Source organism: Muscardinus avellanarius (genome assembly GCF_963383645.1).
Source record: "Muscardinus avellanarius genome assembly, chromosome: 3".
In the NCBI taxonomy this organism is placed as follows: domain Eukaryota; kingdom Metazoa; phylum Chordata; class Mammalia; order Rodentia; family Gliridae; genus Muscardinus; species Muscardinus avellanarius.
The window spans coordinates 29796542-29821927 of record NC_137788.1 but is presented as its reverse complement, the minus strand read 5'-3'; the positions used below and the strand labels follow the sequence as shown (position 1 = coordinate 29821927).

The following is a 25386-nucleotide window of genomic DNA, read 5'->3' as shown; positions in this document are numbered from 1 at the left end:
CCTCCCAGCTACACCCTCTGCCCTATTTTTTATTCTTTATTTTGAAACAGGGTCTCATTAAGTTGCAGAGGGCCTCACTAAGTAGCTGAGGCTGTCCACGAACCACAATCCTTCTGTCTCAGTCTCCCAAATGCTGGGATTACAAGCATGCCCGGTTTCCCAGCCCTATTTTTTATTCTTTACTTTGAAACAGAGTCTCACTGAGTTTCAAGTGACTTCAATAAGTAGCTAAGGCTGTCTGTGAACCTTGATGCTCCTGTCTCAGCCTCCCAAATGCTGAGATTACAAGTGTGTACCACCACACCCATTTTTTTATTTTTTATTTTTGTTTTATTATTATTATTTTATTGGTCTGGGGATAGAACGTAGGGGCATTCAACCTCTGAGCTACACCCCCTGCCCTATTTTTTATTCTTTATTTTGAAACAGGGTCTCACTAAGTTGTGAAGGGCCTCACTAAGTAGCTGAGGCTGTCCGTGAACTACGATCCTCCAGTCTCAGCTTCCCGAATGCTGGGATTACAAGAGTGCACCACCATGCCCAGCTTTTTTTTTTTTTTCTTTTTTTTTTTTTCAGTACCCAGGGGCCTTCTACCTCTGGGCTACACTCCCATACCTATTTTATATTTTATTTGGAAACAGGGTCTCTTAAGCCAGCTGAGGCTGGCTTCGAACCTGCGCGATCCTCCTGTCTCAGCCTCCCAAGTACGGGGATTACAAGTGTGTGCTACCACGCCCGGCTTTATTCTTTATTTTGAAACAGGGTCTCACTAAATTGTGGAGAGCCTCATTAAGTCGCTGAGCCTAGCAGCAAACCTGCCATCCTCCTGTCTCAGTTTTTTAATTCCAGTATTTGTAATAGCGTACCACTACGCCGGACTTGGGATAGTTCTTTCCCTCCCTCCCACCCCTGGCCTTGAGGTTTCTGCAAGGATAAAAATGAATGGGTAATAATGGTGTGACATCCAAACTGGCTAGAGCTTAAAATAGTAGGGAGGGAGCTGGGCGTGGTGGCACACGCTTGTAATCCAGCATTTGGGAGGCTGAGACAGGAGGATCCGGGTTTGTGGACAGCCTCAACTATTTAGTGAGGCCCTTTGCAACTCAGGGAGACCCTGTCTCAAAGAATAAAAATAGGGCTAGGGGTATAGCTTGGAGGTAGAATGCCACTAGGTTCCATCCCCAGTATCCCCCCACACACACACACACACTAATAATAGTAGTAGCTCTAGAGGAAAAGATTGGCCAGGGGTGATCTATATAGATCTTAGGGGCCGACTGACTTGGGAATGTAGATCCTGGGGAGTTGTTGAAGACCAAGAGGTTCTTCAGTAGGGGAAGGGCGAGCAGGCTTGGGAACCAGAAACCTCCCTTGGATAATTGTCTGGGATTAACTTTGGGGAACTCACTGAAAAAGAGGAGTGTGAGCCATTGGCCCACATCAAGGGTATGTTGGTGCTTCTGGCATCCAGTGAGCAGGAGTCAGTAAAGCTGCTTAACACCCTGCAGTGCACAGGCCCGCCCCTCACAAGGAAGACAAGAGGAGGGACGCTGCAAGAGCACGTACCAGCCTGGCGTGGTGATGCACGCTTGTAATCCCAGTGCTTCCCAGGCTGAAACAGGAGGATCATAGGTTCGAGGCTAGCCTCAGCTATGTAGTGAGGCTCTCCGCAACTTAGTGAGACCCAGTTTAAAAATAAAGAATAAACCCAGCATTTGGAAGGCTGAGACAGGAGGATCGCGGTTCAAGGACAGCCTCAGCTACTTAGTGAGGCCCTTTGCAACTCAGTGAGACCCTGTTTCAAAATAAAGAATAAAAAATAGGGCTGGGGGTATAGCTCAGAGGTAGAATGCCTCTGGGTTCCATCCCCAGTACCGCAAAAAATAATAATAAAATAAAACAAAAAAAGGCCGGGCGTGGTGGCGCACGATTGTAATCCCCGCGCTTGGGAGGCGGAGACAGGAGGATCGCGCAGGTTCGAAGCCAGCCGCGCGCGCTGGCTTAGGAGACCCTGTTTCCAAATATAAAATGTAAAAAGAGGTCTGGGAGTGTAGCCCAGAGGTAGAAGGGCTTCCAGGAACCCCAGTACCACCAAAACAAAACAAAACAAAACAAAAAACAATAAAGAGAGCTGGGCATGGTGGCTCATGCTTGTAATCTCACCATTTAAGAGGCTGAGACAGGAGGATCACGGTTCAAGGACAGCCTCAGCTACTTAGTGAGGTCCTTTGGAACTCAGTGAGACCCTGTTTCAAAATAAAGAATAAAAAATAGGGCTGGGAGTGTAGCTCGAAGTAGAATGCCCCTGGGTTCCATCTCCAGTACTGCAAAAAAAAAAAAAAAAAAAAAAAAAGAATAAAGAATAATGCTGGGGCTGTAGCTCAGTGGTAGAATGCCCCTGGGTTCCATCCCTAGTACTGCAAAAAACAAAATGAAGAATAAAAAATAGGGCTGAGGGGGTAGCTCAGAGGTAGAATGCCCCTGGGTTCCATCCCCAGTATAAAAAAAAAAAAAGCACATAAAACCTCTCAGGTTTGGTGGGGACGGGCCCAGGATGAACGTGGAGAGGTGAAGGAAATCACAGGGTGATTTGACTCAGAGATAAGAATCTCAGGCCGCCTCCACACCCACAAAGTAGGAAGTGGGCGGGGCATCCTGGGTGCCGCGAAAGAACTGACACCAGATTCTCAGTCCCACCCCCCAGGCGGGGCAGGAAGACGGGGTCTCTCACCCAAATTGGCTCTCCTGGGGCCTGTAGCCTGCAGGTCACATTGCCTGGGGCTGTGGCTGGGCTGTGGAATGCCCTCCAGGGGCGTGCTGACCCGTGCCTCCTCCCTCCAGTCTCTGGAGAAGGGGAGGTGGAGGCCTGGAGTGGGAGGAACTAGGTTCAGGACTTACTGTGGAGCAGCTGACGGCCCTGGAAGCTGACTCTGCTAGGTTCTTTTCCAGGGAGAAGGAACTGGAGGACGGAGAGGAGACCCTGGTGTTCCTAACGCCCTGGTACTAAGAAGTGGTGGTGTGGGGTCAATCCAGGGGTGTTCTACCTCTTAGCGACACCCCCAGCCCTTTTTTTAATCTTTTTTTAAAATCTTTTTTTGTGTGTGTGGTACTGGGGATGGAACTCAGGGGCATTCTACCTCTAAGCTACACCCCCAGGTATATATATATATATATATATATATATATATATATATATATATATATAGTGTGTGTGTGTGTGTGTGTGTGTGTGTGTGTGTGTGTGTGTGTGGTACTAGGGATGGAACCAAGGGGCATTGTTCCTCCCAGCTATACCCTCAGCTTTATTTTTTAGTCTTTTTATTTTTTATTTTATTATTTTTTTGGGGGGGTCTAGAGATGGAACCTAGGGACATTTGACCTCCAAGCTATACCCCCTGCCCTATTTTGTATTCTTTATTTTGAAACAGGGTCTCACTAAGCTGCAAAGGGCCTCACTAAGTAGCTGAGCTGGCTGTGAACCGTGATCCTCTGGTCTCAGCCTCCTGAATGCTGGGATTACAAGCGTGTGCCACCATGTCCAGCTCTTATCTTTATTTATTTACTTATTTATTTATTGGCGGGTCTGGGGATGGAACCCAGAGGTATTTGACCTCCGAGCTACAACCCCTGCCCTATTTTTTATTCTTTATTTTGAAACAGGGTCTCACTGAGTTGCAGAGGGCCTCACTAAGTAGCTGAGGCTGTCCGCGAACCTCGATCCTCCAGTCTCAGCCTCCCAAATGCTGAGATTACAAGCGTGCGCCACCATGACAGGCTTATGTTTTATTTTTTTGAAACAGAGTTTGACTAAATGTTGAGGCTGGCTGGGGGTGTTGGTGAACACTTGGGATGCTGAGACAGGAGGATCGCAGGTTCACAGCCAGCCTTGACAATTTAGTGAGACCCTTCACAATTTCCTGGGATTGTTTCTAAATAAGAAATAAAATTGGGCTGGGGGTTTAGCTCGGAGGTAGAATGTGTCTGGGTTCAATCTCCAGGGCCACAAAATAAATAGACAGATAAATTGCTGAGGCTGGCCCTGAACCTGCAATCCTCCTGTCTCAGCCTCCCAGGTACTGGGATTACATGTATGTGTCATCACTCCTGGCCCTTTTTAAATTTTTCTGTTTAGAAAGAGGGTCTCACTAAACTGCCAAGGCTGGCCTCAAACCTGTGATCCTCCTGTTTCAGCCTCCAAAGTGTTGAGATTACAAATGAGGCATACGCCACCACACCAGGCTGGGATTGGAATCTGAGACCATGGAAACTATAGTGAGAACCCTCAGACTAGTGTATTGGAGGGTTTTTGCTTGTTTTTTAGTATGTGCTAGGGGTTGAACCCAGGGCCTTACACAGGCAAAGTATGCATCCTATCACTGTTATACCCTCAGAGGAGCTTTCAAATTTGAATTTGAGGCCAGGCATGGTGGGATTACATTATTGGGATTACACGTTTGTAATTCCAATACTTGGTTAGCTGAGACAGGAGGATTAAAGGTTCAAAGCCAGCCTCAGCAATTTAGTGAGGTTCTCAGCAACTTAGGGAGACCCTGTCTCCAAATAAAAAGTTACATAGGGCTGGGGGTATAGCCCATAGGTATAAGGCCCCTGGGTTCCATCCCCAGTACGAAAAAGAAAAAAGTACAATCTGAGCCAGGCTTAGTGGCACATGCCTGTAATCCCAGTACTTGGGAGACCGAGACAGTAGAACCAGTTCTTGGCCAGCTTTAGCAATTTTGCGATGCCCTCCACAATTTAGTGAGACTCTGTTTCAAAGTAAAAAAAAATAAAATAGGGCTGGGGTATAGATAGCTCAGAGGTAAAATACCCCTGGGTTCAGTACCCACTACCACACACACGAATCCCTATCTGAGCCAGGAGACCTACAGGTCAATAGACAGACCCACACACACCCGTAATTCAGGACTACGGGGGTCGAGGAGAGTCTCCCCCACAAAAAGCAATTCCAAGAAGGAGAATCATGGGCAGAGAAAGGGAGAATAGGAGGATGAGCCGGGCGGGGAGAGGCTCCACCTCCAGCCTCTCAAAAACTGCCTGGCCTGACAGCTTGCTGGGTGGGGTCGGGCGGCTGGCCTGACTGTGACTCAGGTTTCTGCGGGCAGCCAAGGCAGCCGGCAGGGAGGAGCCCAGGCCGAGGACAGGCCGGCCAACTGCAGCTTTCCCCTCAGCTGTCCTCTCTCCTGGGAATGGAGGAGGCACTCCCGGAGCTGTGCTGGCCTCTCAGGGCTAGCTGACCCCTGCTCTCCTCCACTCCCCTCAACCAGCCTTCCGGTTCCTTCCCAGAGTCCCCAGCAGTTGGCCTCCTGTCCTGGAAGCTTAACACAGGACGAGAGTCACAGGTCACTGCCTCCAGGGAGGCCCCAGAATGTCTGTGCCACAGGGAGATGTGATAATGATGAAACCCCTCCCTCCACAGTCTGGTTGTCATGGTGACATGGTGAAGACTGGGGGCTAGCTACAGATGCTGCAGAATCAGGCCACCAGGCAGAAGCAAGGAGAGGAGGGTTCTTAAGACCCTTGCCCTAGCCGGGCGTGGTGGCGCACGCTTGTAATCCCCGCGCTTGGGAGGCTGAGACAGGAGGATCGCGCAGGTTCGAAGCCAGCCTCAGCTGGCTTAAGAGACCCTGTTTCCAAATAAAATATAAAATAGGTCTGGGAGTGTAGCCCGGAGGGAGAAGGCCCCTGTGTTCCATCCCCAGTACCAAAAAAAAAAAAAAAAAAAAAAGATCCGTGCCCTCCCACCAGTCCAGTCCCCTCAGAGTTAATGGCTAGGAGCGATGGCTGGAGCTAAACCCAAAGTGCTGTGGTCAGAGACTGTAGGACTTCCCCTTGGTGGTGGGTGAGGGCTCAGCCAGCACATTCCCCAACACTTGTTGGTCTGTGTTTGTAGCAATTGGCTGGAAGGAAGGAAATATGCATTTTCTTTTTTGTATGTGTGTGGTATCAGGGATGGAACCAGGGGTGTTCTACTTCTGAGCTACATCTCCGGCCCTATTTCTTATTCTTTATTTTGAAACTGGGTCTACTAAGTTGTGGAGGGCCTCACTAAGTAGCTGAGGCTGCCTGTGAACCTTAGATTCTCCTGTCTCGGCTTCCCAAGTACTGGGATTACAAATGTGTGCCACCTCACCCGGCTGGAAATATGCATTTCCTTTGTGCCTTTTACGTGTGTACCCAGTGTTCTGCACCCGGGTCTCATCAATCTTCACAGCAGCTGGCCTCAGATGGCAAAGCTGGGATTAGAACTCAGGACTGACTGCTACCACAGCTGGTGATATTTTTTTTCTGGGAATCGGCAGTGTGACTGTTCCAGGAGAGGAAGGGGAAAAAGTGACTTGAACTTCATCTAAAAGACTGAATATTCCATCACGAGGTCACAGGTGGTAGGATGCAGGTGCTGTGTTTGGGGTTTGGGAACAGATGGCAAATTGAAAGAGAAAGACACTAGAGAAATGAGGCACAGGTGGTCACTAAATATTTTTATAATGAAACCAGATCTGTGTGTGCTATTGCTAGTGTCCTGGGACATCCAGAGAGCTTCTGGTGCCGCAAAGCAGCAACAGCGGAAGAAGCTTGTTCAAAAGAGGTACTTTCCAAGACCAAGGCAGGAGACAGAGGAATTTGCGGAGCATCTCTGGGCCGGACGTGGGGGAGGGAAAGGAGGAGACCGAGCGTGAATGGGACAAGACGACTGCAAGCTGGGCTCGCCACCTAGCGGCCAGAATGCAGCCCAGAGGCACTTGCTACGGGAGCCGGGTGCGCGGGGCACGCCGGGAGTCGTAGTTCAGCTGTGCAAGGGGCGGGGTTGCCGTCGGGGCTATCGGGTGCTGTAGTCCGACGTTCCTCGGGCGGGGCTTCACTCCTCAGCTGGACCACGAGTCCCATGGTGCCCCGCGACCGGCCGCGCAGGCGCAGTGAGGCAGAACCCGTCAGACCGAGTCAGGGGCCGCGGAAGATTGTTTGGCGTTCGGGGTCGCCGAGCGGGACTGGAGAGGCGGGGCAGGGCGGCCAGCACCATGTCTAGGCAGGCGAACCGTGGCACCGAGAGCAAGAAAATGGTAACTTGGAGCGAGTGACCCCGGCGAGCGGGGCGGAATTGAGGCTCCGCTGGGAGAGGGGCCTGGCGCGAGGTGCGATGGGGCATAGGACCCTCTAGAGAGCTCTGCGAGGTGGAGGCCGCGAGTGGGTGAGGCCGGGAGCGCCCGGGCTCGATGCGGGCTGGGGAACCGCTGGAGTAGCTCGCTGAGGAGACCGCTCCCCCGAGGCCTGAGCTGCGCTGTGTGCTAGACCAACAACAGCGACGGTAGTAACAGAAACAGTCACTACCACTTGCTGGTCTCTTATTGCATGTTTGGTAATGTGCCAACAGCTTACCTGCATCCTACTTGATCTGCAAAGTGAACCTACTAGATGGTCTCTCTCACTGCCATTATGAGATGTGCTCTGATATTGGTCAGAAAGAAACTTTCTACCTCATGAAATAAAGAAGTAAGCAGTGGGTGGTAGCTCTCTAGTGGGTCGGGGGAAGAGCCACGGTCGCCCTCTTGTCCTGGGAATAATGGAACAGTATGTGGGCTCATAAATTGAGCTTGAGACTGAGCCTGGAGGTTAAGGGAGATAATATTTTGCTCCAAGCTAAGGGGGCTTTCCTGGTGGGTGTGGCATATTCATCCAGAATTGCCATGCTGTATCTGTTTTATAGTTGAAAACAGCATCTCAGCTGTGGGTCCAGCGCAGTGGCAGAGTGAATGTGCAGGAGGCCCTAGATTCAGTCCCCAGAACCGAAAAATAATTGAGAATCTGAGATTTCATGTTGGCAGATCAGGGACCCGACGTTGACACTCCCACTCTAAACAGGATAACTAAATTTCTTTCACACCTGTGCATCCTACATGAGTATAATCCATCAAAAATGAGCTGAAGGGAAGCCCTGTTACTCCAGAGTAATACTTAACCTTTCTCTCTCAGATCCTTTTTGAGAAGCTGAGGATGGCCAAGGATCTTCTCCCCAGATATATTAAATGCATAAACATAACACACAGGGGTTGTAGAGCAGTAGTAGAGTGCTTTTCCAGCAAGTAGAGTTTGATCCCCCGCACCTCAAAAAGTGCTTCAAACATTTGCTTACATTTTCTGGGGATTTGTGGGCCCCCGAATATACTCCATGGATCACAGGTTAAGAATTCCTGTTGTGGGTCTAGAATTCCTGCTTGCTTAGCAATTCAAGGCCCCATCTTTGAACCCCAGCACTGCAAAAATAAAAAGGAAAAAACTTGTTTTGGAGGAATTTTTTTTCCCCCAGTACTGAGGATGAAAACCACTACCTCTGAGCTACACCCCAGCTGTATTTTTTATTCTTTACTTATTTATTTATTTATTTATTTATTTATTTATTTTTGGTGGTACTGGGGTTCCTTGAAGCCCTTCTACCTCCGGGCTACACTCTCAGACCTATTTTTTTTACATTTTTATTTGGAAACAGGGTCTCCTAAGCCAGCGTGCGTGGCTGGCTTCGAACCTGAGCGATCCTCCTGTCTCCGCCTCCCAAGCGCGGGGATTACAAGCGTGCGCCACCACGCCTGGCTTTATTCTTTATTTTGAAACCGGGTCTCAGTGAATTGCAAAGGGCCTCACTAAGTAGCTGAGGCTGTCAGCGAACCGCGATCCTCTGGTCTCAGCCTCCCAAATGCTGGGATTACAAGCGTGCACCACGTCTGGCTTGGAGGAAATATTTAATTTGGGCATGGTAGTGCATGCCTGTAAACCCAGTACTTGGGAGACTAAGACAGGAGGATTGCAGTTTTGAAGCCAGCCTCAGCAACATAGTGAGACCCAGCAATTTTGAGGGACTGTTTCAAAAATTAAAAAAAAAAAAAAGGAAAAAAGGGACTGGGGGTGGATAAAGCTCAGAGGTAGCGCATCCCTGGGTTCAATCTCAATACCATATGTATATAGTGTGTGTGTGCTAGGGAAGTGTCATGTAGAGGACAATGATGCATGGTTGGTATTCTGGCTTTTACAGTTGATTCTCAGTTCCATAGCTATGAAGTGGAGACGGAAGTGCCTACTTGGAATTACATGAAATAGTGTGAAATTCAAGGAGCATGATTGTTTCTTTACTCCTTTTCCTGTGATATGAGCAGAGAAGTATTCCTTAGGTTTCTTATCTTAGTTTTCATATCTTCCTTAGTTTTGGGGGGCATTTTACACTTATTTCTGTATTTTTTTTTCACCTGAAATCAGCATTAAAGTCTTGGATATTGTGTTAGCATAGTAGTCTCCACCTATACCCCCCAGCGTTTTTCACTGAAGTGAGGTAGTTAAGGATGGGGAGAAGCTCTTGCAGTTGCTGTTGCCTCTCCTTGGAGCTGCCCCGGCGTCACCTGGTCCACTTTCCACTTTTCAGTTACCCAGATGTTACATCCTCAGAGAGGCCTTCCCTGGGCCTCTGACTAGTTCTCTATCCTCTTTCTCTCTGCTGATGTTTGTCATCGTGCTATTTCATTTGAAATTGCATTTCATTATAAATTGTGTATTTACTTGCTTGTTATTTTTGTTCTCCCCTATGAGAAAGTAAACTCCAGGAAGGCAGAAGTTTTATTTATTTATTTATTTATTGTACTGGGAGTTGAACCCAGGGGCTTTTCTACCTCCGGGCTCTACTCCCAGACCTATTTTATATTTTATTTGGAGGAGCGCTGGGATTACAAGCATGGGCCACCACACCCAGCTAAAAGTTTGTTTTATTCTGTGATCCAACCCCAGTTCCTAGAACAGTGCCTGGTAGTAGGCAGTCAGTATATAGTTGCTGATGAATGGAATGAAGGGTTGAGTGTGCCCTCTCATTCAGTTCCTGCTGGTGCCTATTCAGGACTTGTCACATGATTCCCTTTGCGGCCACCTCGTTTTGACATGCTCCTCTGCTTTCTTGGGGAATCTATACCTCTAGCTCCCCTCTTTCCAGTCAGTGCAGCCATGTGCTAATTACCGTGTTCGACTTAAGCCTTCTAAGACCTAAATTGTTAAACATGCCCAAGTAATTAGATCTCTATTTTTTTTTTTTTTTTTTTTAGTCTGTGTTAATAGAAGCAACTCATTTGTCCAGGAAATTTAGAGTTCCAACAATATGCAAATTCCTGTGCTGGGTACTCTGGGGGATACAGAGATGAAGTCCTAGCCCATAACCTTGAGAAGCATGTATTCTGTGAAGGAGACAGAAGTGTGCACAACACAGAGATACGGTACTGCCCGGGACTCAGTCTTCCTTTCATCATTTGCTGTGTGGCCCTGGACAAGTCTCTTTATTGTTATGGTAACATCAGCTTTATCATTTCTTTTTTTTTTTTTTTTTTTAGTAGTGGAGATTGAACCCAGGGGCATTCAACCTCTGAGCTATACCCCCAACCCTATTTTTTATTCTTCATTTTGAAAAAGGGTCTCACTAAGGTGCAGAGGGCTTCACTAAGTAGCTAGGCTGACTGCAAACCTGTGATCCTCCTGTCTCAGCCTCCCAAATATTGAGATTACAAGCATGTGCTAATATGCCTGGCTTTTTTTTTTTTTTTTTTTTTTTTTTTGGTGCTCAGGATAGAACCCAGGGGCATTCTACCTCCAAGCCATATCCCCAGCCCAATTTTACTCTTTTTTTTTTTTTTAATTTCAAAACAGTGTCTCATTAAGGTGTGGAAGACTTCACTAAGTAGCTAAGGCTGGTCATAAACCTGCGATTCTCCTGTCTCAGCCTCCGAAGTACTGGGATTACAAGCGTGTGCCACCACACCTGGCTTCAGCTTTACCATCTTAAAAAAATAAAATAAGCCGGGTGTGATGGCACACGCTTGTAATCCCAGCGCTTGGGAGGCTGAGACAGGAGGATCACGCAGGTTTGAAGCCAGCCTCAGCTACTTAGTGAGGCTCTCAGCAACTTAGTGAGACCCTGTTTCCAAATAAAATATAAAATAGGTATGGAGTGTAGCCCTGGGGTAGAAAGCCCCTGGGTTCCATCCCTAGTACCTACCTACCTCTCTTTCTCTCTCTCTCTCTCTCTCTCTCTCTCTCTCTCTCTCACACACACACACACACACACACACACACACACACATCAAAATAAAGAATAGAAAATAGGGCTGGGGGGTGTAGCTCAGAAGTAGAATGCTCCTGGGTTCCATCCCCAGTACTGCAAAATATATAAATAAATAAATAATAAAAAATAGGACTGGGAGCTGGGCATGCTGGTGCACGCTTGTAATCCCAGCATTTGGGAGGCTGAGACGGAGGATCGCGGTTCGCGGACAGCCTCAGCTACTTAGTGAGGCCCTTTGCAATTCACTGAGACCCTGTTTCAAAATAAAGAATAAAAAAATAGGGCAGGGGTGTACCTTGAAGGCTGAATGCTTCTGGGTTCCATCCCCAGACCTGCAAAAAAAAAAAAAAAAAAAAAAAATAGGGCTAGGGGGTGTAGCTCAGATATAGAATGCCCCTGTGTTCAATCACCAGTATTGCAAAATAAATAAATAAATAAATAAATAAATAAATAAATAGGGCTGGGGGTGTAGCTCGGAGGTAGAATGCCTCTGGGTTTAATCCTCAGCACCACACACACACACACACACACACACACACACACACACACACAAGTTAACAGTGCAACAGTGAACAAGAACACAAGTGATAGTGTTAGCTAGCATCCTTGGTAGTAAAATTATTAGCCTTCATGTGTCTGTCTAGTGGTTGGCTCTTGAAATCCATGGACAGCCGGGCGTGGTGGCGCACGCTTGTAATCCCAGCGCTTGGGAGGCTGAGACAAGAGGATCACACAGGTTCAAAGCCAGCCTCAGCTACTGGGTGAGGCTCTCAGCAACTTAGTGAGACCCTGTTTTCAAATAAAATATAAAATAGGTCTGGGAGTATAGCCCGGAGGTTCCACCCTCAGTCACACACAGACACACACATAAAAGAAATCCATGGAGAGCAGGGCCTGCCCTTCTTTTTTGTTGTGTTACTAGCCCAATCCCAGTATCTATTCTGCAGAGCTCAGGCAAGTTACCACATAATTAATAGCACTTAGAAATCTCCAGGACTGGAGGCCAGAGGGTGAAAGAGAAGGTTGGACCCAGTCTTTTTTTTTTTTTTTTTTTTTTTTTTTGCAGTACTGGGGATGGAACCCAGGGGCATTCTACCTCTGATCGACACCCCCAGCCCTACTTTTTATTCTTTATTATTTTGAAACAGAGTCTCACTGAGTTGCAAAGGGCCTCACTAGGTAGCTGAGGCTGTCCTCAAACTGGGATCCTCCTGTTTCAGCCTCCCAAGTGCTGGGAATACAAGCGTGCTCCACCACACCTGGCAGGACCCAGTCTTTTAGTGATCCTTCATCCCCAGTTGCTAGAAGAGATTCATGTTGGATTACCTATTTTGACAAAAAATAGTGTGACTCTTAAGCCTTAATTCTAAACATCAACCCCCTTATGGAGATGAATTGTCTTGTTTGGGGCACTAATTGTAAGGCCTTCTGAGAACCATCAATTGGTGGCTCACCTGAAAGTCAGGCTTGGCTTAGTTTCTTGCTCAGGTTGTCCCTGAAGTGCTTGGAGATCATGTTGGCATAGATGTTGAAATTTCTAAGGTTTGTCAGCAGGCCATCTTTTTCTTTTTTCTTTTCTTTTTTTTTTTTTTTTTTTTTTTGTATTGGGGATTTAACCCAAGGACATTCTACCTCTCAGGTTCACCCCAGCCCTTTTTATTTTTTATTTTGAAACAGGGTTGCAGAGGGCTTTACTAAATTGCTGGCCTCAAACCTGTAATCCTCCTGTCTCAAGCTCCCAAGTACTGGGAGTACAAGCATGTACCATCATGCCCAGCTTTATCTTTTTCTTTTTGGTACTAGGGATTGAATCCAAGGCCATTCTACCTCCCAGCTACATCGCAAGCCCTTTTTATTATGTATGTATATATATGTACATAACATTTATTTATTTACTGGTGCTGCGGATTGAACCCAGGGGCATTCTACCTTTTAGCTACACCTTCAGCCAGTTTTTTATTTTTTATTTTTTTGTGGTACTGGGGATGGAACCCAGGGCCATTCTACCTCCAAGCTGCAACCCCAGCCCTATTTTTTATTCTTTATTTTGAAACAGGGTCTCGTGAGTTGCAAAGGCCTCACTAAGTAGCTGAGGCTGTCCTTGAACCGCGATTCTCCCATCTCAGCTTCCCGAATGCTGGAATTACAAGGGTGTGCCACTGCGCCCAGCTTAATTTTTTAAATTTTGAAACGGGGTCTCAAAGACTGGCTTTGTGATCCTCCAGTCTCAACCTACTGGGATTATCGGTATGTCCCTCCACTCCACGCTTATTTTTTTTTTTTTTTTGTGGTATTGTTATTGGAACCTGGGGGCATTCTACCTCTGAGATATACCCCCAGCCCTATTTTTTATTCTTTATTTGGAACAGTGTCTCTCTGAGTTTCAAAGGGCCTCTCACTAAGAGGCTGAGGCTGTCCTTGAACTGTGGTTCTCCTGTCTCAGCCTCCCAAATGCTAGGATTACAAGCTTGTGCCACCACACCCGGTTTGGCTTGTTATTTTGAAATGAGGCCTCGCTAAATTGCCGAGCCTGGCATCAATCCTGTGGTCCTCCTGTTTCAGCCTCCCAGGTACTAGATTTACAGGCATGCACCACCACGCCCAGTTTGTGAAGCATCTTCAAGTCCATTATGTCATTAAATCCTCCTGGCACCTTTATGACTGGCATGACAGGTTCTCCTGTCACTGTTTTTATGTAAGGAGATTGAGGCTTCCCAACAAAGTGATTTACCGGCAGTCTCACAGCTGTGAAGTAGCAAGTCCAGACTTAGATCTTCTAACTCTTCTAACTACAAATCTAGTTTTCTTTCTTTCTTTCTTTTTTTTTTTTTTTTTTTTTTTTTTGCGAGTCTGAGGATGGAACCCAGGGGCATTCAAACTCCAAGCTACACCCCCAGCCCTATTTTTTATTATTATTATTATTTTTTTATGGTACTGGGATTCCTGGAAACCCTTCTACCTCTGGGCTACACTTCCAGACCTATTTTTTTTAATATCTTTTTTTATTTGGAAACAGGGTCTCCTAAGCCAGTGAGGCTGGCTACAAACCTGTGCGATCCTCCTGTCTCTGCCTCCCAAGCGGGGATTACAAGCGTGCGCCACCACGCCCGGCTCTTTTTTATTCTTTATTTTGAAACAAGGTCTCATTAAGTCCCAGAGGGCCTCACTAAGTAGCCAAGGCTGTCCACGAACCACAGTCCTCCAATCTCAGCCTCCCAGATGCTAGGATTACAAGCGTGGGCCACCACACCCAGCCAAATCTATTTTTCTTTTTTTTGGTGGTACTGGGGGTGGAACCCAGAGGCTTTCTACCTCCGGGCTATACTCCCAGACCTTTTTTTAAATATTTTTTTTGAAATAGGGTCTCACTAAGTTGCTGAAAGCCTTACTAAGTAGCCGAGGCCGGCTTCGAACCTATGCGATCCTCCTGTCTCAGCCTCCCAAGTGCGGGGATTACAAGCGTGCGCCACCACACCCGGCCAAATCTAGTTTTCTATGTGCCTTATTTGTTAGAAAACCCTTCATATTGGTTCAAAATCTCCCTTATTACTTGCCATCTGTTCTACGTGGCATCACATCACATAGAACTCTCTAAGAGTAAAGAGGAACAGGACTGGGAATGTAGCTCCGTCGTCGAGCGCTTGCTTAGTATGCACAGTTCTCTGGATTCAGTCCCTGGCAGTGCAAAGAGAGGAATAAAATTAAGCAAGGCACATTAGTGCATACCTGTAATCTGAGTATTTGGGAGCTGAGAATGGAGGATCGCAGGTTTGAGGCCAATGTGTGGTAACTTAGTGAGATCCTGTTGCAAAATAAAGGCTGGGAGTATGGCTAAGAGATAGAATGCCCCTAGTTTCAATACCCAGCAGCCCCACACACATAAAAAAATTAAAATAGCAGCGTTTATTTCATTACTTACTATGCAGGTATGCTCTGCAAACATTATCTCATTGGAATTGCACGGTAACTCTGAAAGAAGATAATATTGTCATCTTTGTACAGATGGGAACTGATGTTTAGGGAGAATAAGCATTGGTTAGGATAACACAACTTTTTTTTTCCTTTATTTTTTTTTTTTCGTCGTCCTGCAGATGAACCCAGGGGTATTCTGCCTCTGAGCTACACCCCCTAGCCCTAAATACAAGCATGTACCATCATGGCTGGCTTTTATTTTATTTTATTTTTTATTTTATTTTATTTTATTTTGTGTGGTATTGGGGTTTATGGAAGCCCTTCTACCTCCGGGCTACACTCCCAGACCTATTTTATACTTTTTTATTTGGAAACAGGGTCTCTTAAGCCAGTGAGGCTGGCTCCGAACCTGCGCGGTCCTCCCGTCTCCGCCTCCCAAGTGTGGGGATTACAAGCGTGCACCACCACGCCCGGCGTTTTTTTGTTTTTCGTTTTGTTTTATTTTATTTTATTTTTTGGTGGTACTGGGGGTGGAACCCAGAGGCTTTCTATTTCCAGGCTATACTTCCAGACCCATTTTATATTTTATTTGGAAACGGTCTCACTAAGTTGCTGAGAGCCTCACTAAGTAGCTGAGGCTGGCTTCGAACCTGCGCGATCCTCCTGTCTCAGCCTCCCAAGCGCGGGGATTACAAGCGTGCGCCACCATGCCCGGCTATTTTTTTCTTTTTAAACAAGGTCTCACTAAGTTCCTGAGGGCCTTGCTAGCTTGCTAAAGCCAGCCCTCAACCTTCAATGCTCCTGTCTCACCATCCCAAGTACTGGGATTACAAGTGTGTGCCACCATGCCCAGCTCTACCCCTATTTTAAAAATGTGAAGACCAGCCAGGCGTGGTGGCGCACGCTTGTAATCCCTGCGCTTGGGAGGCAGCGACAGGAGGATCGCGTAGGTTCAAAGCCAGCCATGCATGCTGGCTTAGGAGACCCTGTTTCCAAATAAAAATGTAAAAATAGGTCTGGGAGTGTAGCCCGGAGGTAGAAGGGCTTCCAGGAACCCCAGTACCACCAAAAAAAAAAAAAAATGAAGATAAAAAATTATGTGCTTTTTGTTTGTTTGTTTGCTTGCGGTACTGGGGCTGGAACCCAGGGGCATGGGCATTCTACCTCTAAGCTACACCCCTAGCCCTATTTTTTATTCTTTATTTTGAAACAGTCTCACTGAGTTACAAAGAGCCTCACTAAGTAGATGAGGCTGTCCATGAACCTGGATCCTCCTGTCTCAGCCTCCCAAATACTGGTATTACAAGCATGCACCACTACGCTTGGCTTCAAAAATTATGCATTTATGTTACGCAGTGTTTCAAATAGGTTTGGTTCATAACTAAAGATGGCGGATGATTGGAAATTTGAAATTAAGAAAGGATACGGAGAAATTGAGTCAAGAGTCTCATTCCCAGTTCCCAGGTATATTGATTTTGACACCATAGACAGGTATGTCCAGAACTCTGCTTTTTTTTTTTTTTTTTTTTTCAGTGCTAGGGATCAAACTGGGGCCTTGTACATGCTAGGCAAGCACTCTACCACTGAGCTACCTCCTCAGCCCGCTCAGATTTGGGGGCAGCTGCACTTATAAGGTGCTTGACAGTGTCTTGATATACATGTGACTTGACATTGTTTTGGGCGGAGCTTGCAGTCTCCATCCAAGGGCTCATTAATAATGGAAGCAAAGCTCTCCTGATTTAATGCAGTGGTGCCAGCTGTCCAGACTGGTAACTGCTGGATTGTCTCCATTCATTCATGCCCAAGCCATTCTAATGCCAAGCCCTTTACTAAAAAATCATTCCCTTCCTTAATAGCTTCCCTTTAATTGCCATATTTGGTAAATGGTCTCTTGGAGACACCCTGATCTGACTGTTTTGAGTTCAAAGAGCCTCCTGATCCCCAAATTGATTTTCTTTGACTATAGTGCAATGGAGTTTTTTTTTCCCCTGTATGTTTTTGTTTTTATCAAGGGGACTCATTAAATTACAGTTGTGGGGAATAGTAGATAGAATAAATATTGGCTAGGAAACCTTGGTGTTTTATCGCCCAGTGTTATTTTTCTCAATAATTAGCTATTTGACCTTGGGCAACTTATTGAGTCATTCTGACCTCAGTGTGCTTTTCTCCAGAGAGGGATTAATCCCTGCCTTTCCTGCTTTGAGTTGCTGTGGGTTGGGAGGTGCGATGATGGGAGTAGAGTGCAGTGTGTAAGGGGAGCGCTCGGGCTCTTGACGGTGACCGCTCTGTGTGGTGACCAGGTGGGGCTTTGGCGTTCCTCGGCGTTCTTCCCCAGAAGACGTGCAGACAAAACGGTACCTTGCTCCAAGTCTGGCAAGACTGCATTCAGAAGGAGGTGGCTGTGGGCATGGTAGTGCAAGCTTATAATCCCAGTACTTGGGAGGCTGAGACAGGAGGATCACAGGTTCAGAACCATCCTCAGCAACATAGCAAAGCTCTCAGAAACCTAGTGAGACCCTGTTTCCAAATAAAGAAATAAAATCAGGCTGGTGGCCTAATTAGGAGGTAGAATTAGGTTCAATGCCTTATTACCCAAAAAAAGGAGGAAGTGGTCTGGTGGTAATCTTGGTTCTTGTTTTTGTTTTGCAGTACTGGGGATTTTATTATTTTATTTTATTTTATTGCAATAATGGGGATGGAATCCAGGAGCATTGTACCTCTGAGCTACACCCCCAACCTTAGTTTTTAGTCTATTTATTTATTTATTTATTTATTTTGTGGTACTGGGGTTCCTTGGAAACCCTTCTACCTCCAGGTTACACTCCCAGCCCTATTTTTATATTTTTTATTTGGAAACAGGGTCTCCTAAGCCAGCGAGGCTGGCTTCGAACCAGCGCGATCCTCCTGTCTCTGCCTCCCAAGCACGGGGATTACAAGCGTGCGCCACCACGCCCGGCTAGTCTTTTTATTTTTGAAACAGAGTCTCACTAATTGCAAAGGGCCTTGCTAAGTAGCTGAGGCTGTCCGCAAACTGATCCTCTGGTCTCGGCCTCCCCAGTGCTGGGATTACAAATGTGCACCACCACGCTCAGCTCCCCAGCCCTATTTTTTAATTAATTAATTAATTAATTTATTTATTTTGGGGGTCTGGGAATTCAACCTCCAAGCTACACCTGGGGCATTCGCCCTCCGAGCTACACCCCCTGCCCTAATTTTTATTCTTTCTTTCTTTCTTTCCTTCATACTGGGGGTGGAACCCAGGGGCTTTCTACCTCTGGGCTATACTCCCAGACCTATTTTATACTTTATTTGGAAATAGGGCCTCACTAAGTTAAACCTCACTAAGTAGCCGAGGCTGGCTTCGAGCCTGCGTGATCCTTCTGTCTCAGCCTCCCAAGCGCTGGGATTACAAGCGTGTGCCACTGTGCCCGTGTGCCACTGTGCCCGGGTTATTCTTTATTTTGAAACAGGGTCTCACTGAGTTGCGAAGGGCCTCACTAAGTAGCTGAGGCTGTCCGTGAACCGTGATCCTCCAGTCTCAGCCTCCCAAATGCTGGGATTACAAGTGTGTGCTACCATGCCCGGCAGTTTTTTTTTTTTTTTTTTTTTTTTAAACAGGGTCTCCCTGAGTTGTGAAGGGCCTTGCTAAGTAGCTGAGGCTGTCCACAAACTGTGATCCTCCGGTCTCAGCCTCCCGAACGCATGCCACAATGCCTGGGATTTCTGTGATTTTAACTGAGGTTGTAATAGAAACCAGTTTGGGTCAGAATTGTGCAATACAAAAGATTGCATTCTTCTTTTTAGACTTGGCACTTTCCTGAAAACACTTTAGCTGTGTTAAAAGAAGCCATTATTTTTCCCCATGCTGGTGACTTTGGAGAGGGCTTTTCTTCGGGGCAGCAGGCCTTCTCTAGGCTTCCTCCCTTCCCCATGGCCTGGCCCTAGCTACTTGGTGGCTCCTGGGTGGAGCCTTGGGGGTGCAGCGTGACTCCAGACCAGAGCATTCTGAGGTATGGGAATTGTGGGTGATGCCTGGGTCACACAGGCTGTTGTGTAAAGGCCTCCCTCAGGTCTGCCTCTCTCCGCTCCCACACCAGATTCTGGTGAGCCAAGCTTAGGATGCCTCCTTGGTGGAGTCTAGGTTTGCAGAGGCGCACCTCAGTGAGTTGAGAGTGACTGCCCAGCGCCTGAGGGGCTTTTACTCCTCTTGCAGTGGGTCTGGCTGCAGCCCTGGCATGTTGACCCTGGGGCACCAGGTTCCCTGGCCACTCTGAGGAACGATGTTCTTTTCCTCCAGACACAGGAATCCAGGTGATCCTCCACTGAATCCTGACGATCGCTTCAAGGCCGATCGAGACTCTCACCATACTTTCTCTTTTGCGCTGCTTGGTCCTGATTGCCTTTTGAATTTCTTTTAGAGCTCTGAGCTCTTCACCCTGACCTATGGGGCGCTTGTCACCCAGCTATGCAAGGACTATGAAAATGATGAAGATGTGAATAAACAATTGGACAAAATGTGAGTACCTTTGCAAAGGAGATCCAGACAGGGCTCCCCAGCACACTGAGTCTGAGTTGTACTAACAGGTTCTTTTTCCTTATAACCAACATTTGGGGCATAGGTTTTGTTTTTGTTGTTGTTTTGGGTTTTTTTTGGTGGTTCTGGGGTTCCTGGAAGCCCTTCTACCTCCGGGCTATACTCCCAGACCTATTTTATATTTTTATTTGGAAACAGGGTCTCTTAAGCCAGCAAGGCTGGCTTCAAACCTGCGCGATCCTCCTGTCTCCGCCTCCCGAGCGTGGGGATTACAAGTGTGCACCACCACGCTCAGCTGGGGCTTAGTTTTTACTGAGCCCCCAAATGGACTATTTTATGATCCCCATTTTTCCATCAACAGTAAATAATGTTATGTTCAGACATTTAGGCCCCATAATAATCTGTTCTCTAATTTCCTTCCTAGGGGCTATAACATTGGAGTCCGACTGATTGAAGATTTCTTGGCACGGTCAAATGTTGGGAGATGCCATGACTTTCGGGAAACTGCGGATGTCATCGCCAAGGTCATTATCCTAGGCCTCCTGGTTATGCTGAAGGATTGCCATCAGGAAGCACTGCTTACCATTTTTTCTATCTACCTTAGACTATAATCTCCCAAAGATTGAATAGGCAGCTGTCTGGTCCAAAGAAGCCTTCCTAGTGGTTTATTAGCAGATTATAAAATAGAAAGGGACGAGTAGTTGGAATCATCCCAGTTGATTAAGCTTTTTTTTTTCCCAGTACTGGGGATGGAACCCAGGGGCATTCTACCTCAGAGCTACACCCCCAGCCCTGTTTTTTATTCTTTATTTTGAAGAGTCTCACTGAGTTGCAGCCTCACTAAGTAGCTGAGGCTGTCTGCAAACTGCAATCTTCCTGTCTCAATCTCCCAGATGCTAGGATTACAAGCGTGCGCCACCACATCTGGCTATTCTTTATTTTGAAACAGGGTCTCACTGAGTTGCAAAGGGCTTTACTAAATAGCTGAAGCTATCCATGAATTTGGATCCTCTTGTCTCAGCCTCCCAAATGCAGGGATTACAAGCATGCGCCACCACGCCAGCTTAATTTTTTTTTTTTTTTTTTTGGTGGTACTGGGGTTCCTGGAAGCCCTTCTACTTCTGGGCTATGCTCCCAGACCTATTTTATATTTTTATTTGGAAACAGGGTCTCTTAAGCCAGCAAGGCTGGCTCCGAACCAGCGCGATCCTCCTGTCTCCGCCTCCCAAGCGCAGGGATTACAAGCGTGCGCCACCACGCCCGGCTTCTTAATTTTATTTTTAAATCTGGATTCTTAGGTAAATTGCTTTCAACTTCTTTAAACTTAAAAAAAAAATAAAGAAGCTGAGCATGGTGTGCACGCTTGTAATCCCAGTACTTGGGAAGCTGAGACAGGAGGAGCGAAAGTTCACAACCAGCCTCAGCAACTTGTGAGGCCCTCCACACTCAGTGAGACCCTATTTCAAGGTAAAGAATAAGCCGGGCGTGGTGGTACACACTTGTAATCTCAGCATTTGGGAGGCGGAGACCGGAGGATCGCAGTTCGTGGACAGCCTCAGCTCCTTAGCGAGGCCCTTCACAACTCAGTGAGACCCTTTTTCAAAAATAAAACTAAACTAAACTAAAAAATAGGGCTGGAGGGAGCCAGGTGTGGTGGTACATGCTTGTAATCCCAGCATTCCAGAGGCTGAGACAGGAGGATTGCATTTCGCAGCCGGCCTCAGCTACTTAGGCCCTTTGCAACTCAGACATGTTTCAAAGTAAAGAATAAGCTGGGCGTGGTGGCGCACACTTGTAATTCCTGCACTTGGGAGGCTGAGACAGGAGGATCGCACAGGTTCGAAGCCAGCCTCAGCTACTTAGTGAGGCTCTCAACAACTTAGTGAGACCCTGTTTCCAAATAAAATATAAAAATAAAGAATAAAAGCCGGGCGTGGTGGCGCACGCTTGTAATCCCAGCATTCAGAAGGCTGAGACAGGAGGATCGCAGTTCATGGACAGCCTCAGCTACTTAGTGAGACCCTCAGCAATTCAGTGAGACCCTGTTTCAAAATAAAGAATAAAAAATAGGGCAGAGGGTGTAGTTCGGAGGTCGAATGCCCCTGGGTTTCATCCCCAGACCCGAAAAAAAAATTTTTTTTTTTTTTGGTGGTACTGGGGTGGAACCCTGAGGCTTTCTACCTCCAGGCTATACTCCCAGACCTATTTTATACTTTATTTGGAAACAGGGTCTCACTAAGTTTCTGAGAGCCGCACTCAGTAGCTGAGGCTGGCTTCGAACCTGTGTGATCCTTCTTTCTCAGCCTCCCAAGCACGGGGATTACAAGCATGCACCACCACGCCCGGCTTAAAAAAAACAAACTTAAAAAGAGGGTTGGGGGTATAGTCTGAGGTAGAATGCCCCTGGGTTCCATTCCCAGTACCATAAAAATAATATAAGAGAAGAAAATAAGAGCTCTCTCACATTGTTGTTGCAAGGAGTAAATGAATTATGGATGTGAGCATTTGGGTAAAATGAATGCCCTAATCATAGTGTTGTGCACATAGTAAATGTTTATTTTTAATATCAATAATATGAGCCGGGCATGGTGGCGCACACTTGTAATCCCAGCATTCAGGAGGCTGAGACTAGAGGATCCCGGTTCGTGAACAGCCTTAAGCTACTACTTAATGAGGCCCTCTGCAACTTAGACCCTGTTTCAAAATAAAGAATAAAAAAAGTAGGGCAGGGGGTATAGCTTGGAAGTCGAATGCCCCTGGGTTCGATCCCAGACCCGCAAAAAAAAAAAAAAAGTCAATAGCTGTGTTACATCAGTTACCTCAAGGATGGTTCTTTCCACTGTAAGCATGCCGGTCGTACCCAAGTCCTCAAGAGGGTTGACAGTGGAGGGAGCTTTGCAGTCAGGGTGTGGCTAGGAAGGCGATCCTGAGGGCAGTCTGTCCCAGTGACCTGGATCCACTCTCGGGGGTGGTTAGGTAGCAGCACAGGCAGAGGACAGGGAGCTGGGTTAGGGCCTCTCTGCACTCAGACGCTGGTTCCGGGCAGCTGTCTCATGGAGACTGGTTCTCGCTTCCAAGGAGAAGCAGAGGGAGAGAGAGAGGCCTGGGAGGAGAGGGGTGTGCAATTGTGCACAGCGCTTCTCTTGTTCTCCTGTGTGTCTAAAGCTCCGTCCTCTTTCGGAGTGCAGTTTGGTTTCTCCCCTTTGCCAGTCTGTCGCCTTCCCCACTGTACGTTCGTGCTGTCCTCCACAGTGCTGCTGTGTCCCCTGACAGGTGGCGTTCAAGATGTACTTGGGCATCACGCCAAGCATCACTAATTGGAGTCCAGCTGGTGACGAATTCTCTCTCATTTTGGAAAATAACCCGTTGGTGGACTTTGTGGAACTTCCTGACAATCACTCATCTCTTATTTATTCCAATCTCTTATGTGGGGTGTTGCGAGGAGCCTTGGAGATGGTGAGTGTAGCTCTTTCCCTCTGTGGTAGGGGCTTGATAAATGTTTGACTGCAGGAGACAGGTAGGCTTTGGCTTACCCTAGCCCCTCTCTGCCTTCGGGGGCCATGCTGCTGAGAGGACCCAACTCAGATGTCTCTGCAGGTGATGAGGCTCCCTAGAGGGCCGGGAAGTGCTGCTGTCACCCCCAGGGCCTGGGAGCATCCATTCCACACTGGCTTTCTGGTTGACAGTCTCATTCTTGAGTATCCTTGTGGGTTGGGCCATCTTCTGCAGTGGGATACTGGGGCTGGCGATCCTGTCCTGGTGGGAGAGCAGCCCTCTTCTTTTGACTACCGTGGTGTCACGTAGAGCCCCATGCATCCCCAGTAGCTCCCCAAAGGCGGTGGCTAGGCATCTGCCCCTTCATTTTCCTACTGTCACCAGGTCCAGATGGCTGTAGAGGCCAAGTTTGTCCAGGATACCCTGAAAGGAGACAGTGTGACAGAAATCCGGATGAGGTTCATCAGGCGAATCGAAGACAACCTCCCCGCTGGAGAAGAATGACTGTCCCCAGGACCGGAGGGTAGCCAGCAGGAACACCCCTTGGGATCAGAAAGGCTGCAGTGCTCCGCCTGCCCTCTGGAGCTCAGTGACTCTTTAACATGGATGTTAGATATTCTTCTAATCTTGTTTCCATTCTCCATGCTAATAAAGAGCAGACTGATACAGTCCGTTTACCCCACGAGTATACACATTCAGGAGGGAAATCTTTGCTCCCTTTCCCTCCGAGGGCTGGATGTCATTGTCCTTGTTGGACTAGAAAGAGCTTCAAACTGTTTTACATTCTTGTGTGAGTTTTCCAAAGCAAAATCCACTTTGACCCCACTCAGAGACAAGCCTGGCACATCTATTCCTGGGCCTTCATAAGCCATTGGCAAATGGCGGCAGGGATCCAGGGCCATGGGGTGGAGGGAGGAGGCTGGGAGGGGTGGGTAGGTTGCTGGCTGGAGTGTGATGTGCTATAGTAGCCAAGACACGGGCCAGTCATCCTGACTTCTGGGAAGCAACATCTCCTCTTTTTACAGAGGGTCCATCCTTTTTTCTTACAAATTCTTCAATAAAGACACATTCTTGAGTGAAATCCCAATCATGTCCTGTTTTCTTTCTTCTCAGCCAACATTTGACTAGGAAGTCATGGAACCCCTGGCGCTGGGGTACTGCTCCCTGAGCACATGTCAGACACTGCTGGTCACAAGTTAACCAAGGTCATAAAGCTCTTAAGTGGTGCTGCCCGGGTTCAAAGCTGGCCAGACTCACAAGCCTGTGCTCTCCATGCTTTCATTTATTTATTTATTTATTTATTTATTTATTTATTTATTTATATTTTTGTGGGGGGGTATTAGGAATTGAAGTCTAGGGGTGTTCTAAAACTGAGCTACACCTCCAGCCTATTTTATTTTTATTTTATTTATTTTTGCAGTACTGGGGATAGAACCCAGGGGCATTTTACCTCTGAGCAACACCTCCAACCCTATTTTTTTTTGTGTGTGTGTGTGTGTGGTACTGGGGATGGTGGAACCCAGGGGCTTTCTACCCCTGGACTACACTCCCAGACCTATTTTATATTTTATTTGGAAACAGAGTCTCCCTAAGTTGCTGAGAGCCTCACTAAGTAGCTGAGGCTGGCTTTGAACTGTGTGATCCTCCTGTCTCAGCCTCCCAAGCGCGGGGATTACAAGCGTGCGCCACCATGCCCGGCTCCTAATTTTTGTGTGTGCTTTAACTGATTTTTATTTTTTTATTGGTACATTATATTCATACATCATTTTGGGGTAAAAAGCTTGTGTGGAAATACATGTACACATCGCCCATTTAGCCCCTACCCAATTCCCACCCCATTGCCTCCTCATCCCTCCTTCCCTTGCTTGGCTTAGTGGTTGACCTTGATATGTTTAAGTACATTGTGTGTTTTAGAGAATTTCCTTCTTCTGCCTCCCATCCCTCATTTAGGTTGTCTTGTTTGCTCCTCTATAGGATTTCCTTTTTCATCTAGAGTTTCTCCTATGACCCATTTCTCCTTAGCTTTCACATATTAGGGAAAGCATCTGATTTCTTAATTTTTGTAACTGACTAATCTTGCTTAGCATAATGTCCTCCAGTTCCATCCATTTCCGGCTCCTATTTTTTTATTCTTTATTTTGAAACAGGGTCTCACTGAGTTGCAAGGGGCCTCACTAAGTAGCTGAGGCTGGCTTTGAACCTACGCAATCCTTATGTCTCAGTCTCCCAAATGTTGGGATTACAAGTGTGTGCCACCATCCCCGGCTCCAGCCCTTTTTTTTTTTTTTTTTTTTTTTTTGGTGGCACTGGGGTTCCTGGAAGCCCTTCTACCTCCGGGCTA

General features: G+C 47.0%; 1 protein-coding gene across 3 annotated transcripts; it reads left to right on the top strand.

Moving 5' to 3' along the window:
• Positions 1-7037: 7037 nt before the first annotated feature.
• Positions 7038-23549, top strand: TRAPPC3 (trafficking protein particle complex subunit 3; the record flags this gene model as incomplete). 3 transcript variants are annotated; one of them, XM_080691182.1, is made up of 5 exons in its annotated part: positions 7038-7079; positions 19435-19532; positions 19975-20074; positions 22824-23006; positions 23430-23549. In XM_080691182.1, the coding sequence occupies 5 exons, from the start codon at positions 7038-7040 to the stop codon at positions 23547-23549; spliced, it is 543 nt and encodes a 180-aa protein (XP_080547308.1). The 3 variants fall into 3 exon arrangements, with proteins under 3 accessions (XP_080547308.1, XP_080547307.1, XP_080547309.1); XM_080691181.1 differs by having other exon boundaries at positions 19939-20074; XM_080691183.1 differs by lacking the exons at positions 19435-19532; positions 19975-20074.
• Positions 23550-25386: the final 1837 nt, after the last annotated feature.